At 60.7% G+C, this 26682-nt stretch overlaps 2 protein-coding genes across 5 annotated transcripts; one reads left to right on the forward strand and one right to left on the reverse strand.

Annotated features, from left to right (window-relative positions):
* The first annotated feature begins 1937 nt into the window (after positions 1–1937).
* LLGL1 (LLGL scribble cell polarity complex component 1) lies at positions 1938–14577 on the forward strand. 3 transcript variants are annotated; one of them, XM_054391022.1, is made up of 22 exons: positions 1938–2033; positions 4776–4873; positions 6922–7003; positions 7105–7220; positions 7623–7781; positions 7860–8022; positions 8117–8252; positions 8351–8405; positions 8505–8662; positions 9313–9530; positions 9636–9703; positions 9991–10144; positions 10543–10647; positions 11211–11503; positions 11584–11737; positions 12051–12204; positions 12301–12584; positions 12957–13221; positions 13326–13440; positions 13547–13635; positions 14274–14397; positions 14499–14577. In XM_054391022.1, exons 1-22 carry the CDS (start codon positions 1953–1955, stop codon positions 14575–14577), a joined length of 3150 nt encoding a protein of 1049 aa, XP_054246997.1. In that variant the 5' UTR covers positions 1938–1952. The 3 variants fall into 3 exon arrangements, with proteins under 3 accessions (XP_054246997.1, XP_054246995.1, XP_054246996.1); XM_054391020.1 differs by having other exon boundaries at positions 1953–2033; positions 7105–7235; positions 13326–13439; positions 13540–13635; XM_054391021.1 differs by having other exon boundaries at positions 1953–2033; positions 13547–13629.
* Positions 14578–15989: 1412 nt separating this feature from the next.
* Positions 15990–26142, reverse strand: FLII (FLII actin remodeling protein). Of its 2 annotated transcripts, XM_054391018.1 has the most exons (30): positions 26080–26142; positions 25364–25474; positions 24142–24213; positions 23922–24002; positions 23270–23355; positions 22953–23114; positions 22744–22847; positions 22483–22658; positions 22239–22396; positions 22031–22115; positions 21648–21795; positions 21385–21518; positions 21057–21269; positions 20796–20975; positions 20640–20722; positions 20487–20561; positions 20176–20259; positions 19932–20103; positions 19754–19858; positions 19345–19536; positions 19005–19193; positions 18762–18901; positions 18420–18645; positions 18104–18258; positions 17941–18001; positions 17720–17848; positions 17508–17614; positions 17136–17241; positions 16966–17031; positions 15990–16794 (listed from the first exon to the last, which is right to left on the reverse strand). In XM_054391018.1, exons 1-30 carry the CDS (start codon positions 26140–26142, stop codon positions 16660–16662), a joined length of 3798 nt encoding a protein of 1265 aa, XP_054246993.1. In that variant the 3' UTR covers positions 15990–16659. The 2 variants fall into 2 exon arrangements, with proteins under 2 accessions (XP_054246993.1, XP_054246994.1); XM_054391019.1 differs by lacking the exon at positions 22953–23114.
* Positions 26143–26682: the final 540 nt, after the last annotated feature.

Consider the following 26682-nt stretch of genomic DNA (forward strand, 5'->3'; position numbering starts at 1 on the left):
CCCTGCCCACAATTACAAGTTCTGGCTGACTTTAATTTTGGTTTGGTTTGGTTTTTATTTTTTTTTTCAATTCTGATTTACTTTTTTTTTTTTAAATGAACAACAAAAAAAAAGTGGCAATATTTTTTTTTTCTGTAAGCTTTTCCTAGGAAAAAGCTTGGTTTGTAACAAAGTTGTACAGTTCTGAAGTTTGAGATAGGAGAAGTCCTGTGTGAAACGCTGTAAATGGGGCAGAGATTATTTTCTGTACAGTCTGACACGGGGTGGGGAAATCTTTTAATTCTGGTTGATTCTTAGGAAGAATTTGGTTCTTCACTGTCAGGGTTTGGAATTTCATGGTTTCATTATTATTTTTTTCTTGTATAGATTGCTGCATTAATTGAATAAAAGCAGAAAGCATCAGCTCTGCCTGCCTGTGTGCTGGTGTTGGTGGCTGGGATGTGGCCTTGCTTCCCTGCTGGCAAGAAACGAGGCTGGGGAGAGCAGGGAACCACTTCTAAATAAAGGGAATCTCTGGCTCCCTGGGGTGGGGTGGCCCAAAGCAGTGTCTGTCCCTCCTGTGCTGCCCTAGAAAGCAAGAGTCAAGGCTCACTGCCCTTCTTCTCCCTCCCTGGGGGATAGGGAGCAAATGTGGACCCTGCCCCACTGCTCAGGCTTGCCCTAGCCAGTGCCTGGTCCCCAAATGGCCACAGCCCCCCCAGGAAGTGGGGGCTACACCTTGTACTTTGGCCTCATCTTTCCTGCCCTGTGCAAGAGCAAGAGGGAGATGGTGATGAATGGGTGTGCAATGCCAGAGACAGGGTGGCAGAGCTGAAAGGAGTCTGGTAGCCTTCCTCTTCTTCCTCAGTAGCAATTTGTTCCTGCCTTATACGGCATTCCTTTTCCTCTGCAGCAGTGATGAGCTCCTGCCTCATCTGGCCTTCCTCTCCCTCCTCAGTGGTGATGAGCTCCTGCTTAATTCAGCCTTCCTCTTCCTCCTCACCAGCAATGAGCTCTTCCCCAACCTGTTGCTGTCTTTATCTTCTCCACCACCCTCTGCCAAGTCCTGGGGCTGTACACTTCATCAGACTCCTTTCTTCTATGTCCCTGTGAGCCCATCTGGGGTCATAAAGGCCATGACCCCCTGCTTGCACCCACCCAAGAGAGCTGTGTCACCCCACTGCACCCCACTGCACCCCGATTTCCCTGGGGCCAGGGTTAGTCAGCAGGGAGGGGAAGCCCTGCCCTGCCTGGAGTGACTCACCCCCAACCGATGTCACAGGGGAGTGGGGCACAACTGAGCCCTGCGCCATGGCGGAAATGAGGCCTGAATACCAATGTGAGGGGCTGGCAGGGTGCTGAGCCTGGCAGAAGGCCCAAGAGATGCCATGGCATGGAGGCCCCCCCATGGCTCTGGGGCCTATGGGACAGGATGAGGCCTTGACTCCAGGACTTCCCCTTCCATGGTTCTGTGAGTAGCTTGAGCGGCCTGGGGGGTGCCAGCGTCGTCCTCCACCGCCACCCTGGGGAGAAAAAAAAAGAAAAAAACAAAAACAAAAAAAAAGACGAAAGAGAGGAAAAGTCTCAGCTCGCAACTAATTGAAAGAGCCCACAGAGGGCGCTGGAACGTAGAGAACTACAGCTCCCATCATACCCCGCGGCCGCGCATGCGTAGAGCTAGGAGGCGGGGCTTACGCCGCGCCGTACGGTGATTGGCGGAGAGGGCTGTCCATCAAGGCTTTGCCTCCGCCCCGCCGCGGCGGTGCCTGCCCCGGGCTCGGCGCGCGGCGCTCGGCGCTCGGCGCGCTGCACCGGGACCCGTAACCGGCAGTGTGTGTCCCCCCGCGCCTTACACCCCCACTGGGACCGGCAGCGCCCGCCCACCGGGAGTGGTACCGCCCACTCCGGTACCGGCCCGGGGGATCACCGGCCCCGCCCGCCCCACCCGGTAACGCGCCGCCACCGGCCCCACCATGATGAAGTTTCGGTTCCGGCGGCAAGGTGCCGATCCGCACCGCGACCGCCTCCGCCATGATCTCTTCGCTTTCAGTAAGGTGCGTCCGGGCGGGGGGTGGGGACGCGCGGCGGACCCCGGAGGGCGGGGGGTGGGGTTCACCAGGAGTCACCGAAGGATTCAGGCACGGCCCCAGGAGTGGGGTGCGGGCAGCCCTTCGGTACCGCAGGCTCCGGCATCCCCCACGAGTGAGATGCTGCCTTCGGAGACGGGAGCAGTGCGCGGGGCACCGCCCCCCCGGGGACCGGGGTGCACCCCCGGGGCGGTGGGGAGCCATGCACCGGGATTCCCCAGGTTCGTGGGGAGCGGCGCAGGGCTGGGCCAGGGAAGGGGAACACCGCCGGGGACGCAGGATTCCACCGGTTGCAGGGGACCCGTGAGAGCGGGTTGTGGGGACACCCCGGAGAGGATGCACCCCCTGGGAACAACCACCGGCAGCCGCGGGAGCAGGCTGTGGGGGCACCCCGGGGAGGATACACCCTCCGGGGTGGGCACCGGGACCCTCGAGTGCACGGGGAGGGGGCTGGGGGCTGCCCTTCTCCCCTGGGGTGTGGTGGACACCCCACCTCCGAGTGTAGCCCTTCTCGCACCCTAGGGCAGGATATGATCCCCTCAGCAGCACGACACCCCGCTCCCCCTGCCCGTGGGGTGGGGGGTCCCCCGAGCACCCCGGTGTCTGCTCTGTCTGAGCTCCAAGGCCTTGCTCATTGGTGTTTTGAGGTTCCCCATCACCCCAGCCCTGGAACAGCCCCCACACTCCAAAAGGAGACTCAGCTCTTAACTCCAGCTCTTCCAGGGGTGGGTTATGGTGGGGCTGGGCCCCCCACATCCACAGGAAGGGCGGTTGTGGTGTGCCCTGGGGCTGGGGATCCTCTTGGACCCCTAAGATTTGACTCTGGGGGACCGGAGGCACCTGAAGCCCAGAGTTTGGTCCTCTAATGTGGGGTGGGGTGGAGGGTGGGGACCCCACGGACTTGTCAAATGACCATGGGAGGACCCTTCCCTTGGCACATTGTCAGGATGGGCTGTGTCGGTGGGTGTCTGCCTGGAGCTTGGTGCACCCCCATCCTGGGAGCTCCATGGTGTTGGACCATCCTCCAGCTCTGGTCCTGAGGGAAGAAGAATGCCCAGCCGAACCTAAACTGTGTCTGTCCTTCAGTGGCAGCGGTGTTGGGTGTTTGCCCAAATTCCTGGTGCGGACTCACTGGTGGGACCCTCAGATCACCCCACAGCAGAGCCAGGCTGGGAGGTGTTGGTGTGTGCTGTGGTGTGGTGGGGGTCACATACAGCACTCACTGTCCCCCCGCAGCCCTGTCACTGCCAGACTCACTGCTGTGGGTGAGGAGGGTCTGGCTTGGGGCATGAGGCTCAGCCCAGCTGAAGCCCCCTGGTTTTGGGAGGATGTCCCGGGGTCTAATCCAGCCTGAGCAAGCACTCTGGGAGGTCTGCAACCAGCGAGGTGTCCTCGAGGGCGGGGGAGGTGGGGAGCAGCCCTGCTCCGTCTGTCCGGGTGCTGGGGCTGCTGGAGCTGCCGGCTGCCCACCTGCCTCCCATTAACGGTTGTTTTTCCTCCCGAGCTCCAGCTCTGCCGGGGATTTGCTGTAATTTGGCCGGGAGCGCGTCTTGGCTGGGCCAGCACAGCCTGCCGGATGTGGGGTGGGAGGAAGGGCTGAGCGTGGGGGACCCCCCTCTGGGGCTGGGGGTGCAGAGGAGCTGGGAGGACTCTTTATTGAGAGAACTTTTGCCAACGCTGTCGGGCTGGTCCTTGGCCTAAAAGCATCACCAAGGTGTCCCTCTGCACTGCTGCTGTCCCAGCTCCTGCCACCATCCTGCAGTGTACATCTCCAGGGGGATTTGGGGCAATCCTGCATGGGGCTGCCGCAGGGACTGGGACCCACAAGCATCTACTAACTCTCCTCCCAGCCAAGCTGGGACCGCCTGGATCGGCAAGGGATGTTGGCACGCTGCTGGTGGTGGCCCTTTGGAGGGGAGTGGGAGTCACAGGGTGACTGTGGCTGTGCCAGCGGGTGCAAAAAGCTACCCTACGGTGCCTCTCAGCTGCCCCAGACAAAGGGAGCAGGTCAGGATCTGGCCAGTCTGGCTCTGGCAGCCTCCGGATCGTCTGATCCTGCCATTGCTGCTCAGCTGAGCTGCCCCTGGGGCTGCTTCCCCTGGGTGCCCTGCAGACCCCTTGCCATGGGCTGGGGTGGTGGGTGCCTCCTGTGTCCCCCTGCTGCCAGGCGGGTAACCCCTCCCCAGCTGGCAAGCCTGGGCATGCCATCGGTACTGGTTGGGACTTCCTTGGGAAGGTGCCTGCGGGTGGCACGCGGCTCCGGTGGAGACATCTTTGGTGGGTCCCGCTCACCTGGTTCTGCTGCCTGGCACCATGGACCCCTAGGGATGTTGTGGTGGGGGTGAGCTGGACCCCACTCACCCTTCCCAGGGCATCTGCACCTTGGGGAGGGGAGTTTAGAGTTAGGGGGTCCCTTCCCCAGATTGCTGGTGGGTGATGGGGTGACTTGTGTGAGCTCAGACCCAAACCAGCCCTTGGTGTGGCTGCTGAGTTTGGTCTGGTTTGAGGTGTCAGAGGGGAATTGGGTGAGGAGTGGTGTCCCCTCTCCCAGAGGAGCCCCTCAGGGACCCTTTGAACATCCCCATGGTCTTCGATCATAGGGGTGAAGCTCAGGCTGCTGCAGGATTGGAGCTGTGGGGGTGAAAGGGGAGTTTGGGGGTGCTCAGAGACTGGGGAGCCCTGGCTCTGACCTGGCTGTCCCCACGGCAGACGGTGGAGCATGGCTTCCCCAGCCAGCCCAGCGCCCTGGCCTACGACCCTGCCCTGCGCGTCATGGCCATCGGCACCAAGGCAGGAGCCGTCAAGCTGTATCCTTTTACCCCGCCAGGGGCAGGAGGTAAGGATCCCCCATCCTGGGAGACACCAAGAGATGTGGCCGTGCCGCTGCTGGCCCATCTAGCAGCGCCGCCGATGTCTGTCTGTCCCTTCATCCAGCTGGGCTGCAGCTGGGCTGGGAGGGGGTGGCTGGAGGAAACCACCGCCTTGCCCAAAATGCTGGGGGAGCAAAGAGCCATCCCTAGTGGCATCCCAGCCTGGGAATGCTTCCCAGTGTCACCTCCGTTACCCCGGGAGGGCTCCCGTTCATCTCAGCCTGGTCCACGCAGCCTGTTTGGGGGGGCAGAGGGGCCTCTGGCCGTCCCAGCGCGGGGCTGAGGGGGCTGCGGCGGGCGCCGAGCCCGGTCCCGGGTCGGAGTCCGTGGTGGGGGACACACACACACAACGACACGGGGCTCGGCCAGGCTTTGTTGCCGGCGGCGTGCAGGGAGACTTCAGAGGGCTGCTGGCGGGCGGCCAGGGCTGGATGCGGTCCGCACTCAGGGGGCCCCCGCAGGAATGCGGGGCCGGCGTGCGGGGGGGACGCAGGGGCGGCTGTGCCTGGATTGGGGTCGGGGTCGGGTTGGGGGAGGGCTACTACGCTCCCCCTCCCCCAGACCAGTGGCTTGCAGCCTCCCGAGCACAAAGATGGCGTTTTTTTCGCTGCCGAAGCCGCCCCGGTGCCAAGCCCGGCCGCGATGTCGCCGGCCGCTCCGCTCGGCTGCCTCGCCATGGGTGCTGGCTCTGGCCGCCTCGCCGGGTAAACCCCCCTGGGACCGCGGAGCTGTTGTGATGGGGGGCTGTGGTGTCCTGTGTGTCCTCTGTAGGGATGTTTCTGGGGTCATACTCAGCTTGGGGCTGACAGTGGGGCGGCATGAGCCCTGCAGCTGGTGTCCACCCAGCCCCACTCTGGTTGCAGCCAAGAAGATGCTTCTGGAGGTTCATGGTGCTGGAGAAACCAGTGCCAGACGAGGCAGCAGTCAGAGCTGGCCTGACTGGTACTACTGGTTAAAAGGGGCACCTACGGGTGCTCCCTGACCAGGCAGGGTAGATCTGGCTGCAGACAGCCTGGCATCAAGGGGCTGCAACTGCCTGGGGCATCTCCTGGGGCAGATGGTGCTCCCTGGTCTTGGAGCCCGTTGTGGTGAGCTAGTGCCACCAGTGTTTGGCCACTTGCCCCAACTGCCTTTCAGCCTGGGGCACTGTTTTGGGTAGGGAAAAGCCCCAGGAGGAGCAAGGATGGGTGGCATCCCCCACCCAGTGTGCTTCCATCAGATGCCCTTTGTCTGATGTCCCCAAAACCTCACCAGCTTTGCCCTGTCTCTGTCGGCTTGGTGGTGCCTGGCGTTGCCAGACAGCTCCTGCCTGTCTGTCTGGGCAGAGCCGCTGGGCTGGTTCCCTGTGCCGGGGGGCACCGGGGGTGAGGACCACAGGGGTTGGCTGGTGGAAACCCCTGGCACACAATGTGCCATGACTTAGCCATGCCACACAGCAGTGACACCGACTGGGCATAGCAGCTCGCCAGATCCAGGGATGCTGGGGAGACACAGGGTCGGGGCGCAGTGTGCAGTGCTGGAGCTGCCCCACGAGCCCTGCCCCGGTTCCTGCTGAGCGGCGTCGCTGGCGAGGGAGCCAGGACCAGTCGGGTGAGTGAGGCTGTGCTGGCGCATGCCGAACCCCACCCTGCTGCCAGGGCTGCCGGTGCTGCTGCACGGCCCTGGCCCCGCGGCTGAGGAAGAAGAAGGTGGCGGAGGACAGGAGCTGGCTTGGCCCTCTCACACCCGCTTCGGCCACGTGTCAGCTGCATCCTGACCTGGGGCATCCCAGTTGAAGCTTTCTTGGTGGATGCAGCTGGGGATGTTGGTACTGGGACTGGCTCTGGCATGGGGTGCTGCCAGAGATGCTCTGCCCTGGCTTGAGATGGAGCTAAAGTGCCAGTAAACATACTGGCAGAACTGTGACTTGGGAGGAATTGGAAGGGGGGGTGTCTAGGGCAGGGGGCTTCCCTATCCTCGTGGTTTCTTTGACGGCTCCTTCCCAGATACGGTGCACCAGGTGTGGAGCTGACTGGTTTGCACAAGGAGATGGCCACTGTCACCCAGCTGCACTTTCTTCCTGGTCAGGTAGGTGGGTGCCTGCCCCCCACACCTTCCCGGGGATTGTGTGGTGGCAGCCTCTCACCCACCCACCCACCCACTCTGCTGCTGTCCTCCTCACACCCCAGGGCTGGCTCCTCTCCTTGCTGGACGACAACACACTGCACCTCTGGGAGGTCTGCCAGAAGGATGGCTGCTCCCACCTGGAAGAGACCCGCAGCTTCGGCCTCCCGGGACGCCCAGGGTCCGGCTGCACTAAGTACTTGCCTGGGGGGGGTTCCCAGTGGCCCCATCTCACTGTGGGGCTGCGGCTGGGAGCGATACCGCTGCCGGCTGGGAACAGTGCGTGGGAGCAGCCATCCCTGCTCCAGGCAGGGTGATGGCCAAGGTCTTCTCGGTGGTGGTGGTTTCCTTGTCGAGATGCTCCTCCAGTCCCAACTGGGGTAATGTGGGGAGGGCAGAGAACACAGCCTTGGGCTTTTTATAGGTGTTAGCAGGGTGATTAATAGCTCCAGTTGCTGTCTGCTGTGTTCTCCTGCTCCAGCAGGGATGGGGATGCAGCATCGGGGCAGGGCAAGTTTGGGGTCTCTCCATCAGTCCCACAGGCCCAGCTTGGGTTTGACCCAGCCCCCACTTGCCCCTCCAGCTGCTCTCCTGGCATCACACGTGTGACAGTGGTCTTGCCGACATCAGCCTGCACGGTGGCCTGCCTGGGCACCGAGGGTGGGGCGGTGTATTTCCTCACTCTGCCCACCCTGGTGCTGCTGGAAGAAAAAACCCTCTTCCCAGATGAGATCCTGCAGAGGTGAGCACTGCTAGCCCCATGCCCCCTCCCCAGCACCCTCAGTCCCTCCTGACCCCCACCATGTGTCCCCTCACGCAGCGTCCCTGATGACTACCGCTGCGGGAAGGCGCTGGGGCCAGTGGAGTCCATCCAGGAGCACCCTCAGGACAGCAGCCGGCTCCTCATTGGGTACAGCCGGGGTCTGGTGGTCCTCTGGGAGCAGAGCACACGCCTTGTCCAGCACCTCTTCCTGGGAAACCAGGTACTCAGGGTGGCAGGGGGCTGGCGAGGCCATGGCCTCGTGTGTGTGTGTGTCCCGAAATCTCAGGTGTTGAGCCCTCTGCGTGCCCCTGCAGCAGCTGGAGAGCCTAGCCTGGGAGCAGAGTGGGAAGAGCATCATCAGCTCCCACAGCGACGGTGGGTACATGGTGTGGGCAGTGAGTGGTGCCGGCCAGAAGACGCAGCAGCCTGTCATGTCCACCATCCCCTATGGTATGGGGGCCAAGAGAGGACAGCTGGGAGGATTGGGGTCTGACTGCCCCATCCCAGTGCCAGTGCTGCAACCGTGGGGTTGATAATCTTCATTTCAGGTCCATTCCCTTGCAAAGCCATCAGCAAAATCCTCTGGCGGACCTGTGAGTCAGGGTATGTGCACCCTCAGTAGCAGGGCTGGTCATGGGCAGGGTGGAGTGAGGATGCTCTCTAGGGTCCAGAGTCTGATGGAAGCTGCCTCATCCCTCCCAGAAACCCCTTCATCATCTTCAGTGGAGGGATGCCACGGGCCAGCTATGGTGACCGGCACTGTGTCAGTGTGCTGCAGGGCCAGGCGCTGGCCACGCTTGACTTCACTTCCCGAGTCATCGACTTCTTCACTGTGCAGAGCCCTGAGGCCACCCAGGGAGGTACATCCTGCTGGGGTGGCCCTGGGGAGTGGGTGGTGGGGGATTGCTGCTAGCAGCAGCCATCTCTGTTGGAAATAGCACAGCCAGCAGGACCCAGGGCAGCGATGGTGTCCCTGTACCTGGCACCGGTGAGGCTGCACCTTGAAAACTTGATTCAGTTCTGGTCTCTTCACTCTTAAGAAGGGCATTGAGCAGGAAGTGGGTCCAGAGAAAGGCAGCAAAGCTGGGGAAGTGAAGGGGCTGGAGAACAATTCTTGGAAACTGGGGTTGTTCAGCTTGGAGAAAAGGAGGCTCAAGGGAGGCCTGGCTCTCTACAGCTCCCTGGGAGGAGGTTGGAACCAGGTCAGGATTGGTCTCTTCTCCCAAGTAATAAGTGATGGGACAAGAGGAAATAGCTTCAAGTTGCACTAGAGGAGGTTTAGATTGGACACGAGGAACAATTTCTTCCCCAAAGGGTTCTCAAGCCCTGGCCCAGGCTGCCCAGGGCAGTGGTGGAGTTCCTGTCCCTGGAGGGTTTCAAAACCATGATAGATGTGATGCTGAGGACCATGGTTTAGTGGTGACCTGGCAGTGCTGTGTTAATGGTTGGGCTGGATGATCTGAAAGACCCCTTCCAACCAAAATGATTGTACAATCTTCCCCTTCCCCAGGCTTTGAGAATCCTCGTGCCCTTGTGGTGCTGGTGGAGGAAGAGCTGGTGGCCATTGACCTCCAGACACCAGGCTGGCCCACCATCCCTGCCCCCTACTTGGCACCACTCCACTCCTCTGCTATTACCTGCTCCTGCCATGTCTCCAACGTGCCCCTCAAGCTCTGGGAGAGGATTGTCAGTGCTGGCGAGCAGCAGAGCCCCCGGCAGTCCTCTGTGGTGAGTGGTGGGGAGGGTGGGGAGAGGGTCTGCAGGGATGGGCTGGCAGAGGGGTGGTGCTTGTTCAATCCCTCCCTCCTTCCATCTCTCCATCTCTCACTCCAGGCTTGGCCCATCGATGGAGGGAAGAACCTGGCTCAGGAGCCCACACAGAGGGGGCTTCTCCTAACAGGGTGAGTGACCTGGCAGTGGGAAGGGAGTCATGGGAAATCCAAAATGTGCTGGGACATGCATGTCCCCCTCAGCCCCTTGCTGTGGTGGAGGGATGGATGGGATGGTGTGGAGGTCCAGGTGCTTGCTCAACTTGAAGGCCAAGCAGGAGTCTGTCACCTGCTGTGTTGTTCCCCTTTGTCCTCCCTCCATCCTGGCACGATGGCTGCCAGCACACAGGCAGCTCTCGTTAGCCAGGCAGATGTCAGGGCCTCGCAGTGGGAGTGCCTCTCTGTGCCCCGCTCCCCAGGCATGAGGACGGCACAGTGCGGTTCTGGGATGCCTCGGGGGTCTCCCTGAAGCCCCTCTACAAGCTGGGCACAGCCAACATCTTCCAGACAGACTGTGAGCACAACGACAGCCTCGACCAGGCAGGAGAGGAGGAGTGGCCACCTTTCCGCAAGGTGAAGTCCCCAGGGCAGGAAGGGGACGTGGCTGCAGACCTCAGTGCCCCCCTGGCTCCACCAGCAGCAGGGTGCGGGGTGCAAGGCCACTGAGGACGCGGCTGCTGGAGCCGTCCCGGCTGCTCCCTGGGGACGTGTCCCCCGTCCTGGGGCACAGCTGCCGTGGGTGACGTCCCATGGGGACACAAGGGACACTTGTTCCGCGTGCCCCATCCCACGGGGCCTGCCATGGCACAGGGGGAGAGTCGGGGGCACGTGGGGACAGATATTTCCTGGGCATGGTGCCCATGTGCCGCAAGCCGGTGCCTGCCAGCTGGTGGGGAGGATGTGGGGGAGTACTGGTGGGGGTTGTCCCACAGCTGTGTGACGGTGCCTGGTCCCCTCAATCCCTCCCACAGGTGGGCTGCTTTGATCCCTACAGCGACGACCCACGCCTGGGTGTGCAGAAGATTGCACTCTGCAAGTACACGGCCAAGATGGTGGTGGCTGGCACAGCGGGGCAGGTAGGATAACAAAGGGGCACAGTGGGGGCTGCTGGGCACCTCTGGGCTCTCCTCATTTGGGGACACACAAAATGAGCGGCTACAGACCCTGCAGACCCTGTTCATGAAGGGCTCCTTCCCTTAGGGTTTAGCTACCAGCTTACAGTAGGGTGGCTGAGGGACCTGGGATTGTTTAGTCTGGAGAAAAGGAGGCTCGTGGGAGACCTTCTCACTCTACAGCTGTTTGAAAAGAGCTTGGAGCCAGGTGGGGGTTGGTCTTTTCTCCCAAGTAACAAGAGGAAACAGCCTCAAGTTGCACCAGAGGAAGTTTAGGTTGGATACTAGAAACAATTTCTTCCCCAAAAGGGTTGTCAAGGCCTGGAACAGGCTGCCCAGGGCAGTGCTGGAGCCCTCATCCCCAGAGGGGTTTAAAAGCTGTGAGGATGTGGTGCTGAGGGACATGGTTTAATGGTGACCTGGCAGCGATGGGTTAACTTCTAGACTTTGTGATCTCAAAAGATCTCTTCCAAACAAAACAGTTCAGTGATTCTGTGTCCTCCACTGTCCATGCTTGTCCCCTGCAGGTGCTGGTGATGGAGCTGAGTGACGAGAAGTCAGAGCATGCAGTCAGCGTGGCCACGGTGGACCTGCTGCAGGACCGTGAGGGCTTCACCTGGAAGGGACACGACCGCCTGGCCCCCAGGAATGGGCCCCTGCTCTTTCCGCCTGGCTTCCAGCCCAGTGTGCTGGTGCAGTGTGTGCCCCCCGCTGCCGTCACCGCTGTCACCCTGCATTCTGAGTGGAACCTCGTGGCCTTCGGCACCAGCCATGGCTTTGGACTCTTCGACTATTACCGGCGCAACCCTGTGCTGGCCAGGTATGGGGGGATCAGGGCCTGGGACCCCCCAGGAATGACATGGTGAGGGTTTGGGCGTTAAGTGCCATTGGTGCCTGCAGGTGTACGCTGCACCCCAACGACTCATTGGCCATGGAGGGGCCTCTGTCCCGCGTGAAGTCCCTCAAGAAGTCCCTGCGGCAGTCCTTCCGCCGCATCCGCAAGAGCCGGGTGTCAGGCAAGAAGAGGCTCAACACCAGCAGCCCCTCCAGCAAGGTGGGCAAGGAGCAGGGGACCACCATCACAGAATCACAGAAACATTCAGGTTGGAAAAGACCCTCAGGATCACCAAGTCCAACCCAGAACCCTACTCTACAAGGGTCACCCCTAAACCATAGTCCCAAGCACCGCATCCAAACCACCTTTAAACACACCCAGGGTTGGTGACTCCACCACCTCCCTGGGCAGCACATTCCAATGTCTGACCACTCTTTCCTAATGTCTAGAGCATGGCAGCTCCTCATGCCCACCAGGCAGGGGCTCCTCATGCCCGCCAGGCTGGGGCTGACCCCTGCGTGCCCCTCCCCAGGTGCAGGAGGCCAACGCTCAGCTGGCGGAGCAGGCGGGGCCCCCCGAGGTGGAGATGACTCCTGTGCAGCGGCGGATCGAGCCCCGCTCGGCCGACGACTCGCTGTCAGGGGTGGTGCGCTGCCTCTACTTCGCTGACACCTTCCTGCGAGACGGTGAGACCACCCCCGGCCTGGGCAAAGCCCTGGAGCTGGGCCTGACTGCTGCCACGCTGTGGGGAAGGGGCTCTGACACTGCTGCCATCCCTACAGCTGCCCACCACGGCCCCACCATGTGGGCAGGGACCAACTCTGGCTCAGTGTTCGCCTACGCACTGGAGGTGCCCTCGCAGGAGAAGTTTTCAGAGCGGGCGGTGGAGGCTGTGCTGGGCAAGGAGATCCAGCTGATGCACCGGGCACCGGTGGTGGCCATTGCCGTGCTGGACGGCCGGGGGAACCCCCTGCCTGAGCCCTACGAGGTCTCGCGGGACCTGGCCAAGGCCCCTGACATGCAGGGCAGCCACTCCATGCTCATCTCCTCTGAGGAGCAGTTCAAGGTGAGGATGGGGTTCATGGTCCTGCTGCAGTGGGAATGATGCCCACCACCCACAGAGTAGTGGGCTTTGGAAGAGACCTCTGGGGGCTGTTTAGTCCGAGGCCCTTGCTAAAGCAGGTTCACCTAAAGCATGTCCCACAACATGTCCCACGTTCTCTCTGGGTGTCTTCATCACCTTGTGCACAGTGATGGGCTTGGAGGTGACCAGCCAGGTCCTGGGAAACACCTGTGCCTGTACCTGAAGGCTGGTGGCTCCAAGAGGAAGGGCTTCTGTGGCAGGAGGCTGCTTGGATGTCCCCCAGAGCCCCACAGGCTCTGCTTGGATGTCCCCCCAGAACCCCACAAGCCCATCCGGCTTCTCTTACCCCCTCAGGTCTTCACGCTGCCCAAAGTGAGTGCCAAGACCAAGTTCAAGCTGACGGCGCACGAGGGCTGCCGGGTGCGGAAGGTGGCCCTGGTGAGCTTGGCCAGTGCCAGCTCTGAGGAGAGGCTGGAGAACTGCCTGGCCTGTCTCACCAACCTGGGTGACATCCACATCTTCACTGTGCCCGGCCTGCGGCCCCAGGTCCACTATGGCTGCATCCGCAAGGAGGACATCAGTGGCATTGCCTCCTGCGTCTTCACCAAGCATGGCCAGGGTGAGGGCACCAGCCCTGTGCTGTGGCTGATGTCCCTTGTAGATGGGACGTGGCTGCAGCCCCACGGTGTGTCTCTGAGACTCCTTGCTGTCCTCCCTCTTTAGGTTTCTACCTAATCTCTCCATCCGAGTTCGAGCGCTTCTCGCTGAGTGCCCGGAATGTGACGGAGCCACTGTGCCGGCTGGACGTCACCCGGCTGCAGGACACCTCCTGCCTCAGGTGGGACGTGGTGTGGGGGCTTTGCTGTGCCACCACCCCTTTGCCAGCACCCTGTGGCATCAGCTCTGGCAGTATAACTTCTCCTTGTGTTTCCTTCTGGCAACAGCTCCACAGTGACACCAAAGCTGCCACAGGTGAATGGCACCCACATCCCGCGCAGCCCCGAGGACCGGCGCTCCCCCAGCGACAGTGACCGTGAGTACCCCCTGGCCCCACCATATATTCCACACCCTGGCATATATAGGTATCTGGTTTTGGGGTCCCCAGTTCAAGAGGGACAAGGATCTGCTGGAGAGAGTCCAACAGAGAGCTACCAGGATGCTGAAGGGACTGGAGCACTGCCCTATGAGGAGGAGAGGCTGAGAGCCCTGGGGCTGTTCAGTCTGGAGAAGAGAAGACTGAGAGGGGATTCAGTTAATGTCTATCAATATCTGAGGGCTGGGGGTCAAGAGGGAGGGGACAGGCTCTGCTTCGCTGCATCCTATGATAGGACAACAGGTAAAGGATATAACCTACAGCACAGGAGGTTCCACCTTGACATGAGGAGGAACTTCTTCACTGAGGGTCACAGAGCACTGGAACAGGCTCCCCAGAGAGGTTGTGGAGTCTCCTTCTCTGGAGACTTTCAATCCCCGTCTGGATGTGTTCCTGTGTGACCTGTGCTGGATTCTAGAGCCCTAGTTTGGCAGGGGGGTTGGACTGGATGGTCTATGCAGGCCCCTTCCAACCCCTAACCTGCTGGGATCCTATGATGTGCACTGTGGTCCTGTGGGCCCTGCTCCAGGGCTGGACCTAAGCCATGGCTGCTCCCCAGCTCTCCTGTGGTTCCCCAGGGTCCCCAGAAGAGCACCTGGCTGCCTTCTCACCCGGTCCTGTTGACTCACCCAACAGCAGCCTGGAGAACCCGCTGGACACCACTGGGGACATCACTGTGGAGGAAGTGAAGGATTTTTTGGCGTGAGTAGAGAGGGCAGTGGTGTAACCAGTGCACATGGCCACTGCCACCAGTGTCTCCAGTGCTGGTGCCACAGGCTTCCTCTCACCCTGCTCTGCCCCAGGTCCTCAGAGGACGTGGAGAGGAACCTGAGGAACACCAGTGAGGATGAGGCTCGGCCCACAGGGATCCTCATCAAGTGAGGTGAGTGAGGTGGTCCCCAAGGTGGGCAGGAGGACCAGTGGCCCCCCTTTGTGGTGGGGATGTGGCTCCAGCTGCAGACTGTGGTTTGCCATGGGCTTCGGAGCTGGGACCCCAGTGCAACCCAGCAAAACCCCCGGGGGCTATCACCTCCCTCACCAGGAGGATGGGGGTGGGAACAGTGTGTCCTGGGGTCCCCTCTAGGTCCCCTTCTCAGGGTGCTGTGTCGCCCCCCCAGGCATTGGCAGCCTCCTTGGCCCATCTCAGTGCTTGGATTCCCGGGACGCGCGACTCGACTGGACCCCCTGCGCCCCCTCCCTGCCTAACGTAGATTTGCCTCTTCTCTAACATCCGCGTCCCGGCTCCGGCACACCCCTGCACCCCCTGCCCAGTCACCCCCATGCCGGCCCCGAGCCGGGGGGGCCATGATGCACAAACTCTTCCCGGGGAAGATAATTGTCCTTTTTTATACACGCTCAAGTGTCACTGTCCCCTGCCCCAGAGCGCCCTTCCCAGGGGATGCTGCTGCTCCCCAGCTCCATGGGGAGGGATGGGGCTTGTGAACCCTCCTGGTCCCCACCCTGGTTTTGGTCCCTTGGGGAGGTGGAGGGCCAGGACCCCCGGGAACAACCCCCCTTGTCCCTTGGTCTGTGTTTACATTCCCGGCCCCTGCAGTTTACAGCCCCCTCCCCAGCCTGCTGGGAGACTCTGGCTGCCACACAGGGACTGTCCCCTTCCCAGGGGAGCCCAGCATGGACCCCTCCTGGCTTCCAAGTGGGCACTAGAGGGCTTGAGGGACATGGGGAGGGGTCACAGGTGGCCTTTTTCTCTTAGTGACTTCTCCAAGGGCTATTCTCCAGGTTGGGCTTGGTGCCTGCTGCTCCTTTCTGACACTAATTCCTGCCATGGGTGTGTTTGGGTTGGGATCACACTGCAGATGGTGTGGGACACCAGCTCCTGCCCCCTGGTCCATGCTGGTGCTGGGCGGGGGGGAAGCAGATAGGGATGCCCCAGGCCCCTCCTGCCCCACCCTGGGGAGATCTCACTGTGCCAAATTCCCACCCCCAGGCTCCCCAGTCCAGCCTCATCCTTACAGGGGACTGTGGTGACACTGGCTCTGTCCCCTTCTGTGTGGCTCCAGGGCTCAGCCTGGCGCCTGGCACCTGTCCCTCTCCTTTTGGGGCTCTGGGGCCATTTTGGACCCCCCCACCCCAGGCTCTTTTGCGGTACATGTGTGGCTGTGGTGGGGAGGGCCAGGCCCCATCGCTGCCTACCGAGGCCGGGGCTGCAGTGTCCCTGGTAGAACAACCCCTCCCCTCTCCCCACTCCACACCTCATCCTTTTTTTTTTTTTTTTTTTTTTTTTTTTTTGGTAAGATGACTTTAGCATTGTTTAGTTATTAAAAATACTGGTTTTTAATATTGAAAATAAAGCATTTAATATCAGCTTCCCAGGCTGTGGGTGTTTGGGGAGCCTGGGCAGTGCAGTTGAAGCTGGGGTGGGTGCCAAGAGCACCCTTGCCCTGAGAGCTACAGGATCAGGGTGTGTGGGGACCCAACTTAGGGGCAAGATGGGCACAGTCAGAGCATGGCACAGCCTCAGCGTGAGAAGTGCAGCCTTTATTGATATGATACCACGGGGCTGGCCCTCACTGGGGGTCCATCCCGTGCCCAGGACAGCAGGGCTGGCTGTAAGGCCCCTAAATCCCCCCCCTCTTGCTTCCCCCCAGTGCTCTTCAGCAAAGCATCCCAAACTGGGAAACCATCCTGCCCACCACTTGCAGGGAGAGCTCAGCACTGGCTTGGAGCAGCAGCATCCCCAAGTAGGGTGTAACAGGGGCCCACAGCACCTGTATGACCTCCCCAGGAAGGGCAGGGGTGGTGCTGGGCCCCGTGGTGGGAGAAGGTGGGGCCTGAGGGGCAGCCCCAGTGCTCCCAGCTTGGGGAGAAGCAGCTCCAAGCAGCTCCCTGCTTGGCTGGGAGCAGATGTGTGTGGCAGTGCAGGGGTCTGGGGGGGGTTCAGCCATGGTGGGGCCGTGGCTGAAGCTCTGGGGGTGCCCTGGGGGTCCCCTAGGTGTCCCCAGCTTAGGCAGGTGGCTTGCGGAAGACGCTCCAGGCGTGGAAGCAGCGGGTGAAGGGCCAGGGCTCGTTGCCTTTCCGCACCAGCCGGAGCTTGCGGGGGTGACTCGGGTCCTTGGAGCGCATGTGCTGGATGTAGACCTGGGGCAGAACACAGCCGTGGGGGTCCCCAACCCTCACCCACCTCCAGGGTTTGATGCTTCCCACCCTGAGGGGGCTCCTGGTTGCTCTTCACCACCATTCACAGAGCCCCAAAGGTAAGTGAAGCTCAAATCATGCCCACCCCTGCAGCAAGCAGGAGGGAGGCCCTACCTGGCATGCCTTGAGGCTTAGCTTTATCTCCACTTGGCTGGTCTGGGTGCCCACCCACATGTAGACCTGCAGGAAGGATACATGGAGTCACTAAGAGATCTGGTCCCTGCTGTGCTGTCCTTGGATCTAGGAAAACAGCCTCATGGACTCAGAGCCAGACTCAGACCCACCTCTCGCCCGTTGTCCAGCAGCATGATGTCATCATCAGCCAGGTCATCTTGGCAGAAATCAGAGCACTTCTCAGACACAGAGAAATAGCCCTTCTCGTTGGAGCACCTGCAGGGACAGCGAGGAAGGGACCACATCAAAGAGCTGAGTTTGTTAGAACAGCCTGTGCAGAAGAAAGGGGCACGATGGAGCAGCTGTTTCAGCCAGTTCAAGCCCAGCAATGGACAGAGGTGGGAGAGGAGCTTTGCCTGTCATGGGCAGCTGTGTCCTGGCCAGTTTGGAAGGACTGAGCCCCTAGTGAAGGCCAGCATGTGTCAGGGTACTGCAAGGAGCAAGGGGACCAGCACAGACAGCCCAGCACCTGCTGGACCCACCTAAAGAGCCGGGAGTGCTTCATGTATTCAGCATCCTCATCGTAAGGCTTTTGGCTCCCAATACCCACCCAGAAGAAGTTCTCAGGTTCTTCTCCCTCATTGATCACCTGTGAGAGCAGAGACAGTGCTGAGTGTGGCTGTTCCCTGTCTTGGAGGTTGCTGCCACCCAAGTAAGCTGCTGTTGAGCCCTACTCTGCTCCCCACCTGCTCACCTGCTTGCTGTAGGAGTCATCAAACATGTGGTTCATGATGTCCTCGGCCAGCTTGGCCTCATCAGGGTCAGCAGCCCGGCCCACCCAGGTGTAGACAATGCCCTGGTTGTCCGTGCTCTCAAAGGGCACCTGGGGGAGCACAGAGAGTCAGAGCTGCCCAAGCAGGGAGGGGGAGGCAAGTGGCTGAGCACCCCCTGAGGATGCTCAGCCATCAGCAGTACCTTGAGGATGAAGCAAAACTCTGAGTTGAGCAGCCCAGCATCTGTGTTGATCTGGATGCACCTAGTAATGAAGCCCAGGAGGCAGAGTCAGGGAGCAGTGCCCAGCAGCAGCCCAGCACCCACGGGTGCTGCCTGGCCCTGAGCAGCCCCCAGTAGAGCTGACCTGGTGCAGAGAGCACCACCGTTGGTGCGGATGTGGTAGAGGCTGGGCTGGGGTGGGCTGGCCCTGTCCTTCCGCTTGCCCCGGTGGATGACAAACCTCCTCTTGAAGTGTGAGAGGAACTTGGGGTTCTCCTGCTGCTGGGTCATGCGCACGACCTGGCCAGGGGTGGTGGCAGCAGGATCATTAGAACCCCCACAACATAGCCCCCTGCCGGCCCCCTCTCTGCTGCTATCCCTGCCCCTAGCCTGGGGAGCAGAGAAGTGAGTCAAAGCTGGAGCACCCTTGTATCACCCCCTGGAGCACACAGCAGGGTCACCTCCAGCTTGCCAGGGAAGAGACTCTCAAACTTCTTCTGGAGGCTGAAGGTGAAGGTCAGCCAGCCCATGTTGGAGGCCTCCCGGCCCTGCCAGAAGTAGACGATGCACTGGAAGTCTTCCTCGGGCTGCTTCTCCTCCTCCTCTTCCTCACCTTCCTCTTCCCCTTTGCCTTCACTCTTCTTCTTCTTCTCATCTTCTTCCTCATACTCCACTGGCACCCAGTACCTGAGGGCAGGAACAGGAGGTGATGTGAGGGGTAGGGCAGACTGGAGATCTGGGCAGGGAGATAGGAGGATGAGGGGGATCCAGCAGCCCCAGCAAGGGGACGAGCCAGGTGTCACCTGCAGAGGAAGACATAGCAGTCGTGGGTGTGGAAGTGGCCAAACTCCTCCTCGGGCAGGCGAGCGAATTTCTTGCCCTCCAGCACGAAGCCCTCCATGCCATCCAGGTCCTCGTTCCACTCTTCCATCAGCTGCTCTGCCTGGGACCCGCAACGTGCTGTGTCAACCAGCAGCCGGCCGGCCCCTCCCTCAGCACCCATCCCAGCGGTGTGAGGGGGCCCACAGGACAGTCCTTAGCCCTACCTCGCTCAGGGGCATGGGGGGCTGGCGGGGCAGGAAGAGTGCCGTGAGGTCAGCCTTCATCTGGTCCTTCTTCTCAGCATCCTTGCGGACCTTGCCAGCGAGGCCACCCTCCTGCAGCACTGTCTCGGCATTGCGGGTGTAATCCACCCGCAGGACATCATCCCAGTTCTTGAACTTGGACTTGAACACCTAGAGAGTGGAGCAGCTACAGCACTCAGGGCCACAGCACCCTTCGTGACACCCAGCACTTGCATCTCCTTCTCTGGAGGCCCAGACTTGTGGGCTGCAGGTTGGGCTTGCATCTCCTTCCCTGGAGGTCCCCCGCTGTGGGCTGCCCTACCTGGCACTCGGTGCCCTCTAAGTTCCTGGTGACCATGGCGTGCTTGGGCCGGTGCAGCATGGTGCACAGCTCCTGGCTCAGCTTCAGCGCCGCCGCCCGCACCAGCCGCGGAGACTTCCTCCCGATCCAGATGAAGACGTCGGACCAGCAGTCCAGGATGTACACGCTCTTGGTGTCCAGCAGGCTCTGCAGCTGAGGACACCCCAGGGAGAAGGAGGTCAGGCACCCGAGGGCTTTCCCAGCTGGAAAACAGCCTGCCTGATCCCAAAAGACAGCCAGGAAAAGCAAAACCTCCCCCGCCCAGGCCCTGCTGGCCGAACCTGCCTCCCCTAGGGCACAGCTGGAGGCAGAGGGGGCATGAAACCAGTCTCGCTGGTCAGACTGGGAGAACCTCCCCACCCCATCCTACCAGGCGCATCTCTGGCATCAGATCAGCCTTCAGCCTCTTCTTGTGCTCCACTGAGAGCTTGTAGTTGATCTGGGGCAGCTCCAGGTAGCCCAGGCCCAGGCCAACCTGTGGAGAGGACAGGGACATGGGTGAGAGGGGTGCTGGCATGCCTATGGCCCTACAGAGGGCATCTCCCCACCTTGTACAGCTTGGGCTTGTGGGGCTGGAAGTCATCAGGGACGCAGGGCCGGATCTCCTCGGGCTGCCCCCCCAGCACCTCCCAGAAGTCAGGGGTCTCCTGGCCCTGGGTGAGCAGTGTGATCTCTGCCTTGCCCTTCCGCTCGTTCTTGTTGATCTTCTCAGCGAAGAGCCTGCAGCAGAGAGGGTGAGATGGCAGATGGGCTCCTCACAGCCCCCCAGATCCCCTCCTCAACCAGCCCTACCTGGCTTTGGTGGTGCTGCTCAGTGTGGCCTGGCTCCCACGCCACACAAAGAGGTTGAGGCCGTGGTCCAGGAGGAAGACAAACCTGACAGATGCAGAGGTATGAAAAGAGTCATGAGAGCAGGGTGTGCTGAACATCCTCCCTACCCTGGAGGTCCTTGTGGAGATGCCAAGTGGGGTTTGGACCCACATCCTTGTAGGAAGGTGGTGGCATGGCCAATTTGCACCCCAGAGCTGAAGCTGTGATGTCTTGGGTGGATCTTGCCAGCGCCCTGTCCCCTCACACAGCCCCTTTGTCCTATGGCTGCTCACCGTGGGTCCAGTGATGTGCCTTTCAGGGCCACTGGCTCCAGCTTGACATTCTTCTTCCCGTAGACACGGTACAGCCTGGGGGAGAGGTGGCCATGGTGGGACATGGGGCATCACCTGCCCCAAGCATTCCCCTAGTACCAGCCCCAGCAGTACCTGGTGACATACTGTGTGTCCTCAACGGTGAAGAAGCCACTGGCTGTGCCACCCTCGATGTAGGAGATGTCATTGTCGAAAACCTGAGGGCAGGGATGGGGGTGAGGGTGGGAAAGGCAGGGCTGGGGACTATGGAGGGGCAGGGGTTGGCCCAACCTGAAGGAACTCCTCGCTCTCATCCCCCATCTCCTCACGGATGCTGCGGCACTCGGCCCCCAGGTAGTTGCGGAGGTTGACGGCGTGGATGGCAGAGCAGGCCTTCTTGTCCAGTGTGGCCTCCTGCCCGATCCAGTAGTAGATCTCCCAGCTGAGGGAACCATTCTCATCCAGGAAAGTCTGGGGAAGAACAGGGTGTGAGATGGGATGGCTGCAGGCCTGCTGCAGGGACGAGGCAGACCCTGGCTCCTCCTCAGGTACCTTCAGCACGATGTAGCAGTCGGCCTCGTAGAACTTGCCGTGAAAAGCCTCATCCACCAGCGTGGGCACGAAGTTCTCGATCTGCCAGACGCAGAGGCCAGGCAGCTGCCCCACGTCCTCGCTGAAGAACTCTGAGTAGTCCAACTGTGGCTTCTCCAGGCCCTGGTCCCAGCGCCGTGTCTTCAGGTCTGGTGCCTTTGCCTCCCCGCTCTCCTGCAGGGGTGGGGACAAATCACCAAGCTGGGGGCAACTGGGTCTTTGCCACCACCCAGGGTGAAACAAGGGCATTGCGGTGCTGTCTAGGCCCTTCTCCCACCCCAAACTCTACCTCTATCTTCTTGTTCTTCTCCTGAGCCACGTCTGACATCCCCTTCAGCACCTGCTTGGCCTGGTCATCCTGAGCAGAGTCCTTGCGCCGCCGGAGCCGCATCTTGCGAGCCAGGGGGTCTTTGTTGCCACTCCCTGGGGACACAGGGACAGGGTGAGGGACAGCCAGGACACCCACACCTTGTGTGGGGCATATCTCATTTCCCAGCCTCTCCCAGACTGCTCCCAAGGCAGGGGCTGTCTCCCACGTCCCTGCACACGTACCTGCAGCAGCGGCCGCAACAGTGGCCGGGGACGCTCCGGCCAGGCGGAGCTGGTTCTGCAGGGAGAAGTCGATGTTGTACCACTCCGACGTCCGATCCACCGGCTTCGGGGGCATCACCAGGTTGGGGTTCTCACGCACGTCCAGGACCTGCCGAGGAGGAGAAGGGAGACTCACTGCTCTGAAGGAGCACAAAGGATACAGCATGAGAAAGGAGACCTCTGGAGCACCCTGTACTCCAGTGAGGTGAAGGGATACAGAAGGAGCCTTAAGTCTACCACCTGCCAAGGCTGAACTGTATGCCAGAGTTCACTCCAAACCTCTCTGTCCTCATCCCACCCTACAGCCCTGGGATCCTGAGGCAAAGAGGATGTTAGGCTCTCACCTCCACATCTGTCAGGAAGTGGATGGCCTCTGGCAGCGTTACCAAGCGGTTCTTGTTCAGCACCAGCTTCCTCAGCTTGGAGCACCTGTGGGACATGAGCACACTGGTGACAGGCCAGGCCAGGGGCATGTCCTTCAGAGACATCACCACACAGTCCCCGTGTCCCCTCTCAGGGACACAACAGACCTGGCTGTTGGCTGTCCCCTACCTGCACAGACTCTCAGGGATGAGCTCCAGGTTGTTGTTGGCCGCCATGAACTCCTCAAGGTTCACAAGCTTGCCAATGCCTGAGGGGATCCCATCAAAGTCCAGCTTGTTGGAGTTCAGGTACATCTTCTTCAGCTTGGTCAGCTTGCAGATGGCTGACTGGGGAAGGAGGAGATACTGGGTTGAGGGAGAGTCCAGTAGCATGGGGGGAAGGGCAGGGACACCAAGAAGGGAGAGGGACGTACAGGCAAGGAGGTGAGCTGGTTGCGGGACAGGTTGAGGGTCTCCAGCTGGCCCCACTGGTCAATGCAGAGGGACAGCTCCGTGATCTGGTTGCTGCTGAGGTTGAGGCGCCGCAGGCTGCCCAGGGTGTAGAGGCACTCGGGGACGCGACTGAGGTCATTGCAGGACAGGTCCACATCTGGGGGCAGACAATGAGGTGAGGCCACCAACCAGACCCTCAGAGAGCCCCTGGTGCACCGAGGGGCTGGGTGCCCAGGTCCTACCTGCCAGGTTCACCAGGCCCTCGAGGCTAGTGGGCAGGTTGCTCTGCGTGCGCTGCGTGTTCCTCAGGTGGAGGGTCTGCAAGGCTGTCATGGCTGGGAGCTGCCTGTGGACCACCAAGAACCACAGGGCCGTTGTCATGTTAGGACTGGAGCAGGTACCTGGCCCAGTCCTGGCATTGTGGACTCCAGCCTGGCAAATGGGACCTTACCGGAGCTGTGCATGCAGGAGGGGGTTGTTGTTGAGGATGAGGGTCTGGAGGTGGACCAGGCGTCTCAGCTGTGGGGGGAGGCTCTCCAGCTTGTTGTTGCTCAGGTCGAGGTAGAGCAGGTCTGTCAGGTTGATGAAGAGCTGGTTGGGGATGGTCTCGATGCTGCAGGGATATGGAGATCTTCAGGGCTGCCCAGGACCTGCACCAGTCCCAGGTGTTCCTCGAAGAGGGGCAGAGAGCAGGACCAGGAATGAAGGGGGGTAATGGATGGAGGTGGCCAAAGATAGATGGAGATGGTTGCCCTGGCCTGGACCCACCTGTTGTGGCCAAGGTTGAGGACCAGCATGTTCTTGGCATTTTCCAGTTCCCGGGGACATTCTGTGAGCTGGTTGTAGCTCAGGTCCTGGGGCAAACAGGAGAGCAAAGCAAGCATCACCCCCTGCCCCACATCCAGCAACCACCACAGAAACCCAAGGACTGAGGGGTATTTCTGGGGCATACTGGGCACCACTGAAAAGAGTCTGGCTCCATCTTCTTGCCCTGCAACCTCAGGCTGCTCTTCTACAGGCTAAACAGCCCCAGGTCTCTCAGCCTTTCCTTCTCACAGAAATGCTCCAGGCCCCTCATCTGGTCTCTCTCCACTAGTTCCCTCTCTCTCTCTTGAACTGGGGAGCCCACAGCTAGACTCAGTACTCCAGATGTGACCTCACTAGAGCAGAGTAAAGGGGGAAGAGAATCTTCCTTGAACCTGCTGGCCACACTCTTCTTAATGCACTCTGTTGCTGGGGGAAAGCCAGTTATGGCCTGGGCACCCACAGTTGAAGGGAGCAAGCAAGGAGCCCTGATTTACTGCCTTTCCCCTGGACATTCCTCAGCCCCACCACACCTCCTATGGGGCACGAGGGACCACTAAGGCACATGAGCAGGCCCCAGGAGTCTGAGCTGGCTTAGAGAAGAGTCTTCACTTACCAGCACTGAGAGGTCATCCAGCTGGAAGATATCATCAGGGACTCCTGAGTTCTTCAGGCAGTTTGCACGAGCCACAATCGCCTTGAAAGGTCAGAGAGAAGCACAACTGCAGCCACTCCCCAGTGCCTCTGAGCCCACCAGGGTGGCCAGGCCCCAGCTGAGAGGTGCCCTGGGGACACCAAACCCTGATGCAAGTGGGATGTATGAGGGGGACACTTACCCGGAGGCAGGGCAGGCCAGAGAGCTCACCATGGAGTGTGGTGAGGTTGTTGTGACTCACAGAAAGGTGTTCCTGCAGGGAAGCCCCATACAAGCCTCAGTAAGCAAAGGGGAGCCAGGGCTTTGTTGGGTAGTGGCCAGCTGCCCCACACTGATCTGGGCGCTCCTTGATCCAGGAGAGTTGTGAGCTTGTGGAGGCATGGGGTGAGCTCAGCCCTCAGCCACACAAGGCTGTTGGAATACTGCCAGGCTCAAACTGGTTGGTTGATTCCAGAGTGTCCATACTGCCCCTGCATCACTGGGACCGAGTTGGGTGAGGCCTCCCAGCCCTGCTGCAGGGTTTGGGGGGCTATGGACTGCTCCTGAGCTGGCTTGTGGCAGACCCATACAGCCCTTGAGCAAACAGCCCCTCAGCCTTGGATATGCTTCATGGGGTGTCTTGGGAACAGACAGATGTGTTGGGACTGGCAAGGCTGGAGGAGAGCCCAGGGGAAATGTTGTTTTCCTCTGGGCATCACCACCCGGCTGCTACCTGCTCAGGAAAGCGAGGAACTGGCAGACTGTGGGCAAGATGCCAGCTTTTCAGTCTAGCCATGGCTCAGGAGCATCTGGTAGGACTGGTGGGAGCACAGCTCCAAGAAGCACAGAGGATTTCCCTGCTGCTGAGCAGGGCACACCCAGTGATGAGGACTTCTGGCAGTGTTTGAAGTGTTGTGTTTGTCCAACAGCGATTTAACAATGTCCAGAACATGCTGCAGGACAACACCAAAGCAAAGAGCAGACAAAGACTCCACCAAGGACCTAGATATGCAGAAAACTCAAGCCGCCCAAAAAACAAAGCCAGGCAGCAGCCAGCTCCTCCTCTTTGTATTTTTTAGCAAAGGAGGAGGAAGAAAAAAGCCCCAAACCTTAACCCTCCCTGTACTAAACTTTCACACATCCTTTCCATTAAAGGGCAGAGGATGTAAGGAAGGGGTTTGGTCTGGTTTTCTAGGAAAATGAGGTGAAACTGAGTACAAGCTTGTCTCAACCCCACTGCTGCATCCAATTTCAACCACAGGTTGTAGCTCAGCCCTATTATTAGACACCAGAGCATCCACTGATGAGCCATGGGGCTGGCAGGCACCAGCCTCTCAGCAGGGGTGCAGAGGGCCCTGGTTTGACCCTGCACTCCCAGTGGGAGCCATTTGAACCCCATTCCCTGCCCAAAATGCGCCACTCACCAGCTTCTGGAGGGCAGCAAGCTCCTCAGGCAGGTAGCAGAGCCCTGTGCGGTTCAGCTTCAGCCAGCGCAGGCTGGTCATTGCCTTCACATGCTCTGGGAAGTAGCCACCCTGCCAGGAGGAAGAGGAGGGTGAGAAAACCACCAGCCCTGCAGGGTGAAGATCTGGGCAACAGTCTGACTAGCGCTATGAGGTTGAAGGGAGGCTTGGAATTGCCCAGGCCAATGAGATTAGGACCTGAGGGGACTGAGAACATCCAGTCTTACGGGAATGGGTGCTGGAAGGCTGAGGTGGCCCAGTCCTATGGGACTGGGACTTGAGGGAGTCTGAATTTCCCAGTCCTCTGGTAGGAGGAGTTGAGAGGGCAGGATTACTCAGTTTTATGGAGTTGGGATCTGTGGGGCTGGGATCACCCAGTCCTGTGGAATTGGAAGCTGGAGGACTGGGATCGTCCAGTCCTATGGGGGTGGGAGCTGAAGGACCAACATCATCTGGGGTCTCATGGGCTGGGGGACTCAGAGATCTCCAGGCCCTACAGTACCTATGAGATCAGGGACCAAGAGCAGGACCGGAGGAGTGACAACACGTAGCCCCCGGGGCCAGACCGGGTCTGACAGGGCCCTGCGGGGTCTGGGCTGGGACTCTCCCATCGCTCAGGGCCTGGAGCCAGGCTGTCCCCTCATTCCCCGGTACCCCCCGTTTCCCTCTCCCCGCACCTTGAAGTCGTTGCCGCTAAGATCGACGCCGCGGACAAAGGGCAGGACCCCGGTGGCTGCCATGGCGGCGCAGGCAGCGGAAGGGCGGAGGGACCGAGCGGAGGGACCGGGCGGAGCCCCGCCCGGTCTAACCACGCCCCTTCATCCACGCTCAGGCCACGCCTCCGACGGCAACGTCACACGTAGAGGGGGCGGGGCCGGGATCAGCTTCCGTGCGCGTCTGGGCGGGGCCGCATCAAGCTGGGCTCTTATTGGTTAGCGTTGGTGGAGGGCAGGGTGCGTAGCGCCGGCACGCGCGGGTCGCCGGCAGCACCAGGGGTGAGTGCGGGGAGGGCTTGGGAGTTGGTACCGGTCCGGGTCCGCTGGTGTCTGGTCTGGGTCCGTCTGGTCCCCGCCTCGGGCGGGTCGGGGCTCGGAGGCGGCCCCAGGCGGTGCCCGTGGTTCTGGGTCGCCCCGGAGGCTCCGTCCCGGTCCCCCTCCCGGGGGGCGCAGGCCGTGGGTCTGGCTACCGCCACACCGCACCCCAGAACTGCCGCTTTCCCCCGGCATAGGCGAGGAGCGGGTGAGTCTTCCTTTCTCCTGGGGCACCCTTCTCCTATGTGA

Source organism: Indicator indicator, chromosome 22 (genome assembly GCF_027791375.1).
Source record: "Indicator indicator isolate 239-I01 chromosome 22, UM_Iind_1.1, whole genome shotgun sequence".
In the NCBI taxonomy this organism is placed as follows: domain Eukaryota; kingdom Metazoa; phylum Chordata; class Aves; order Piciformes; family Indicatoridae; genus Indicator; species Indicator indicator.

Coding starts and splice junctions, on each gene's coding strand:
- LLGL1 (XM_054391020.1), top strand. CDS start 1,953: ATGATGAAGTTTCGGTTCCGGCGGCAAGGTGCCGATCCGCACCGCGAC. Junction 8,023..8,116: donor ACCTCTTCCTGGGAAACCAG/GTACTCAGGGTG, acceptor GTGCCCCTGCAG/CAGCTGGAGAGCCTAGCCTG. Junction 9,704..9,990: donor AGGGGGCTTCTCCTAACAGG/GTGAGTGACCTG, acceptor CCCGCTCCCCAG/GCATGAGGACGGCACAGTGC.
- FLII (XM_054391018.1), bottom strand. CDS start 26,142: ATGGCAGCCACCGGGGTCCTGCCCTTTGTCCGCGGCGTCGATCTTAGC. Junction 23,115..23,269: donor CTCAACCTTGGCCACAACAG/GTGGGTCCAGGC, acceptor ATATCCCTGCAG/CATCGAGACCATCCCCAACC. Junction 18,902..19,004: donor CCCCCATGCCCCTGAGCGAG/GTAGGGCTAAGG, acceptor TGCGGGTCCCAG/GCAGAGCAGCTGATGGAAGA.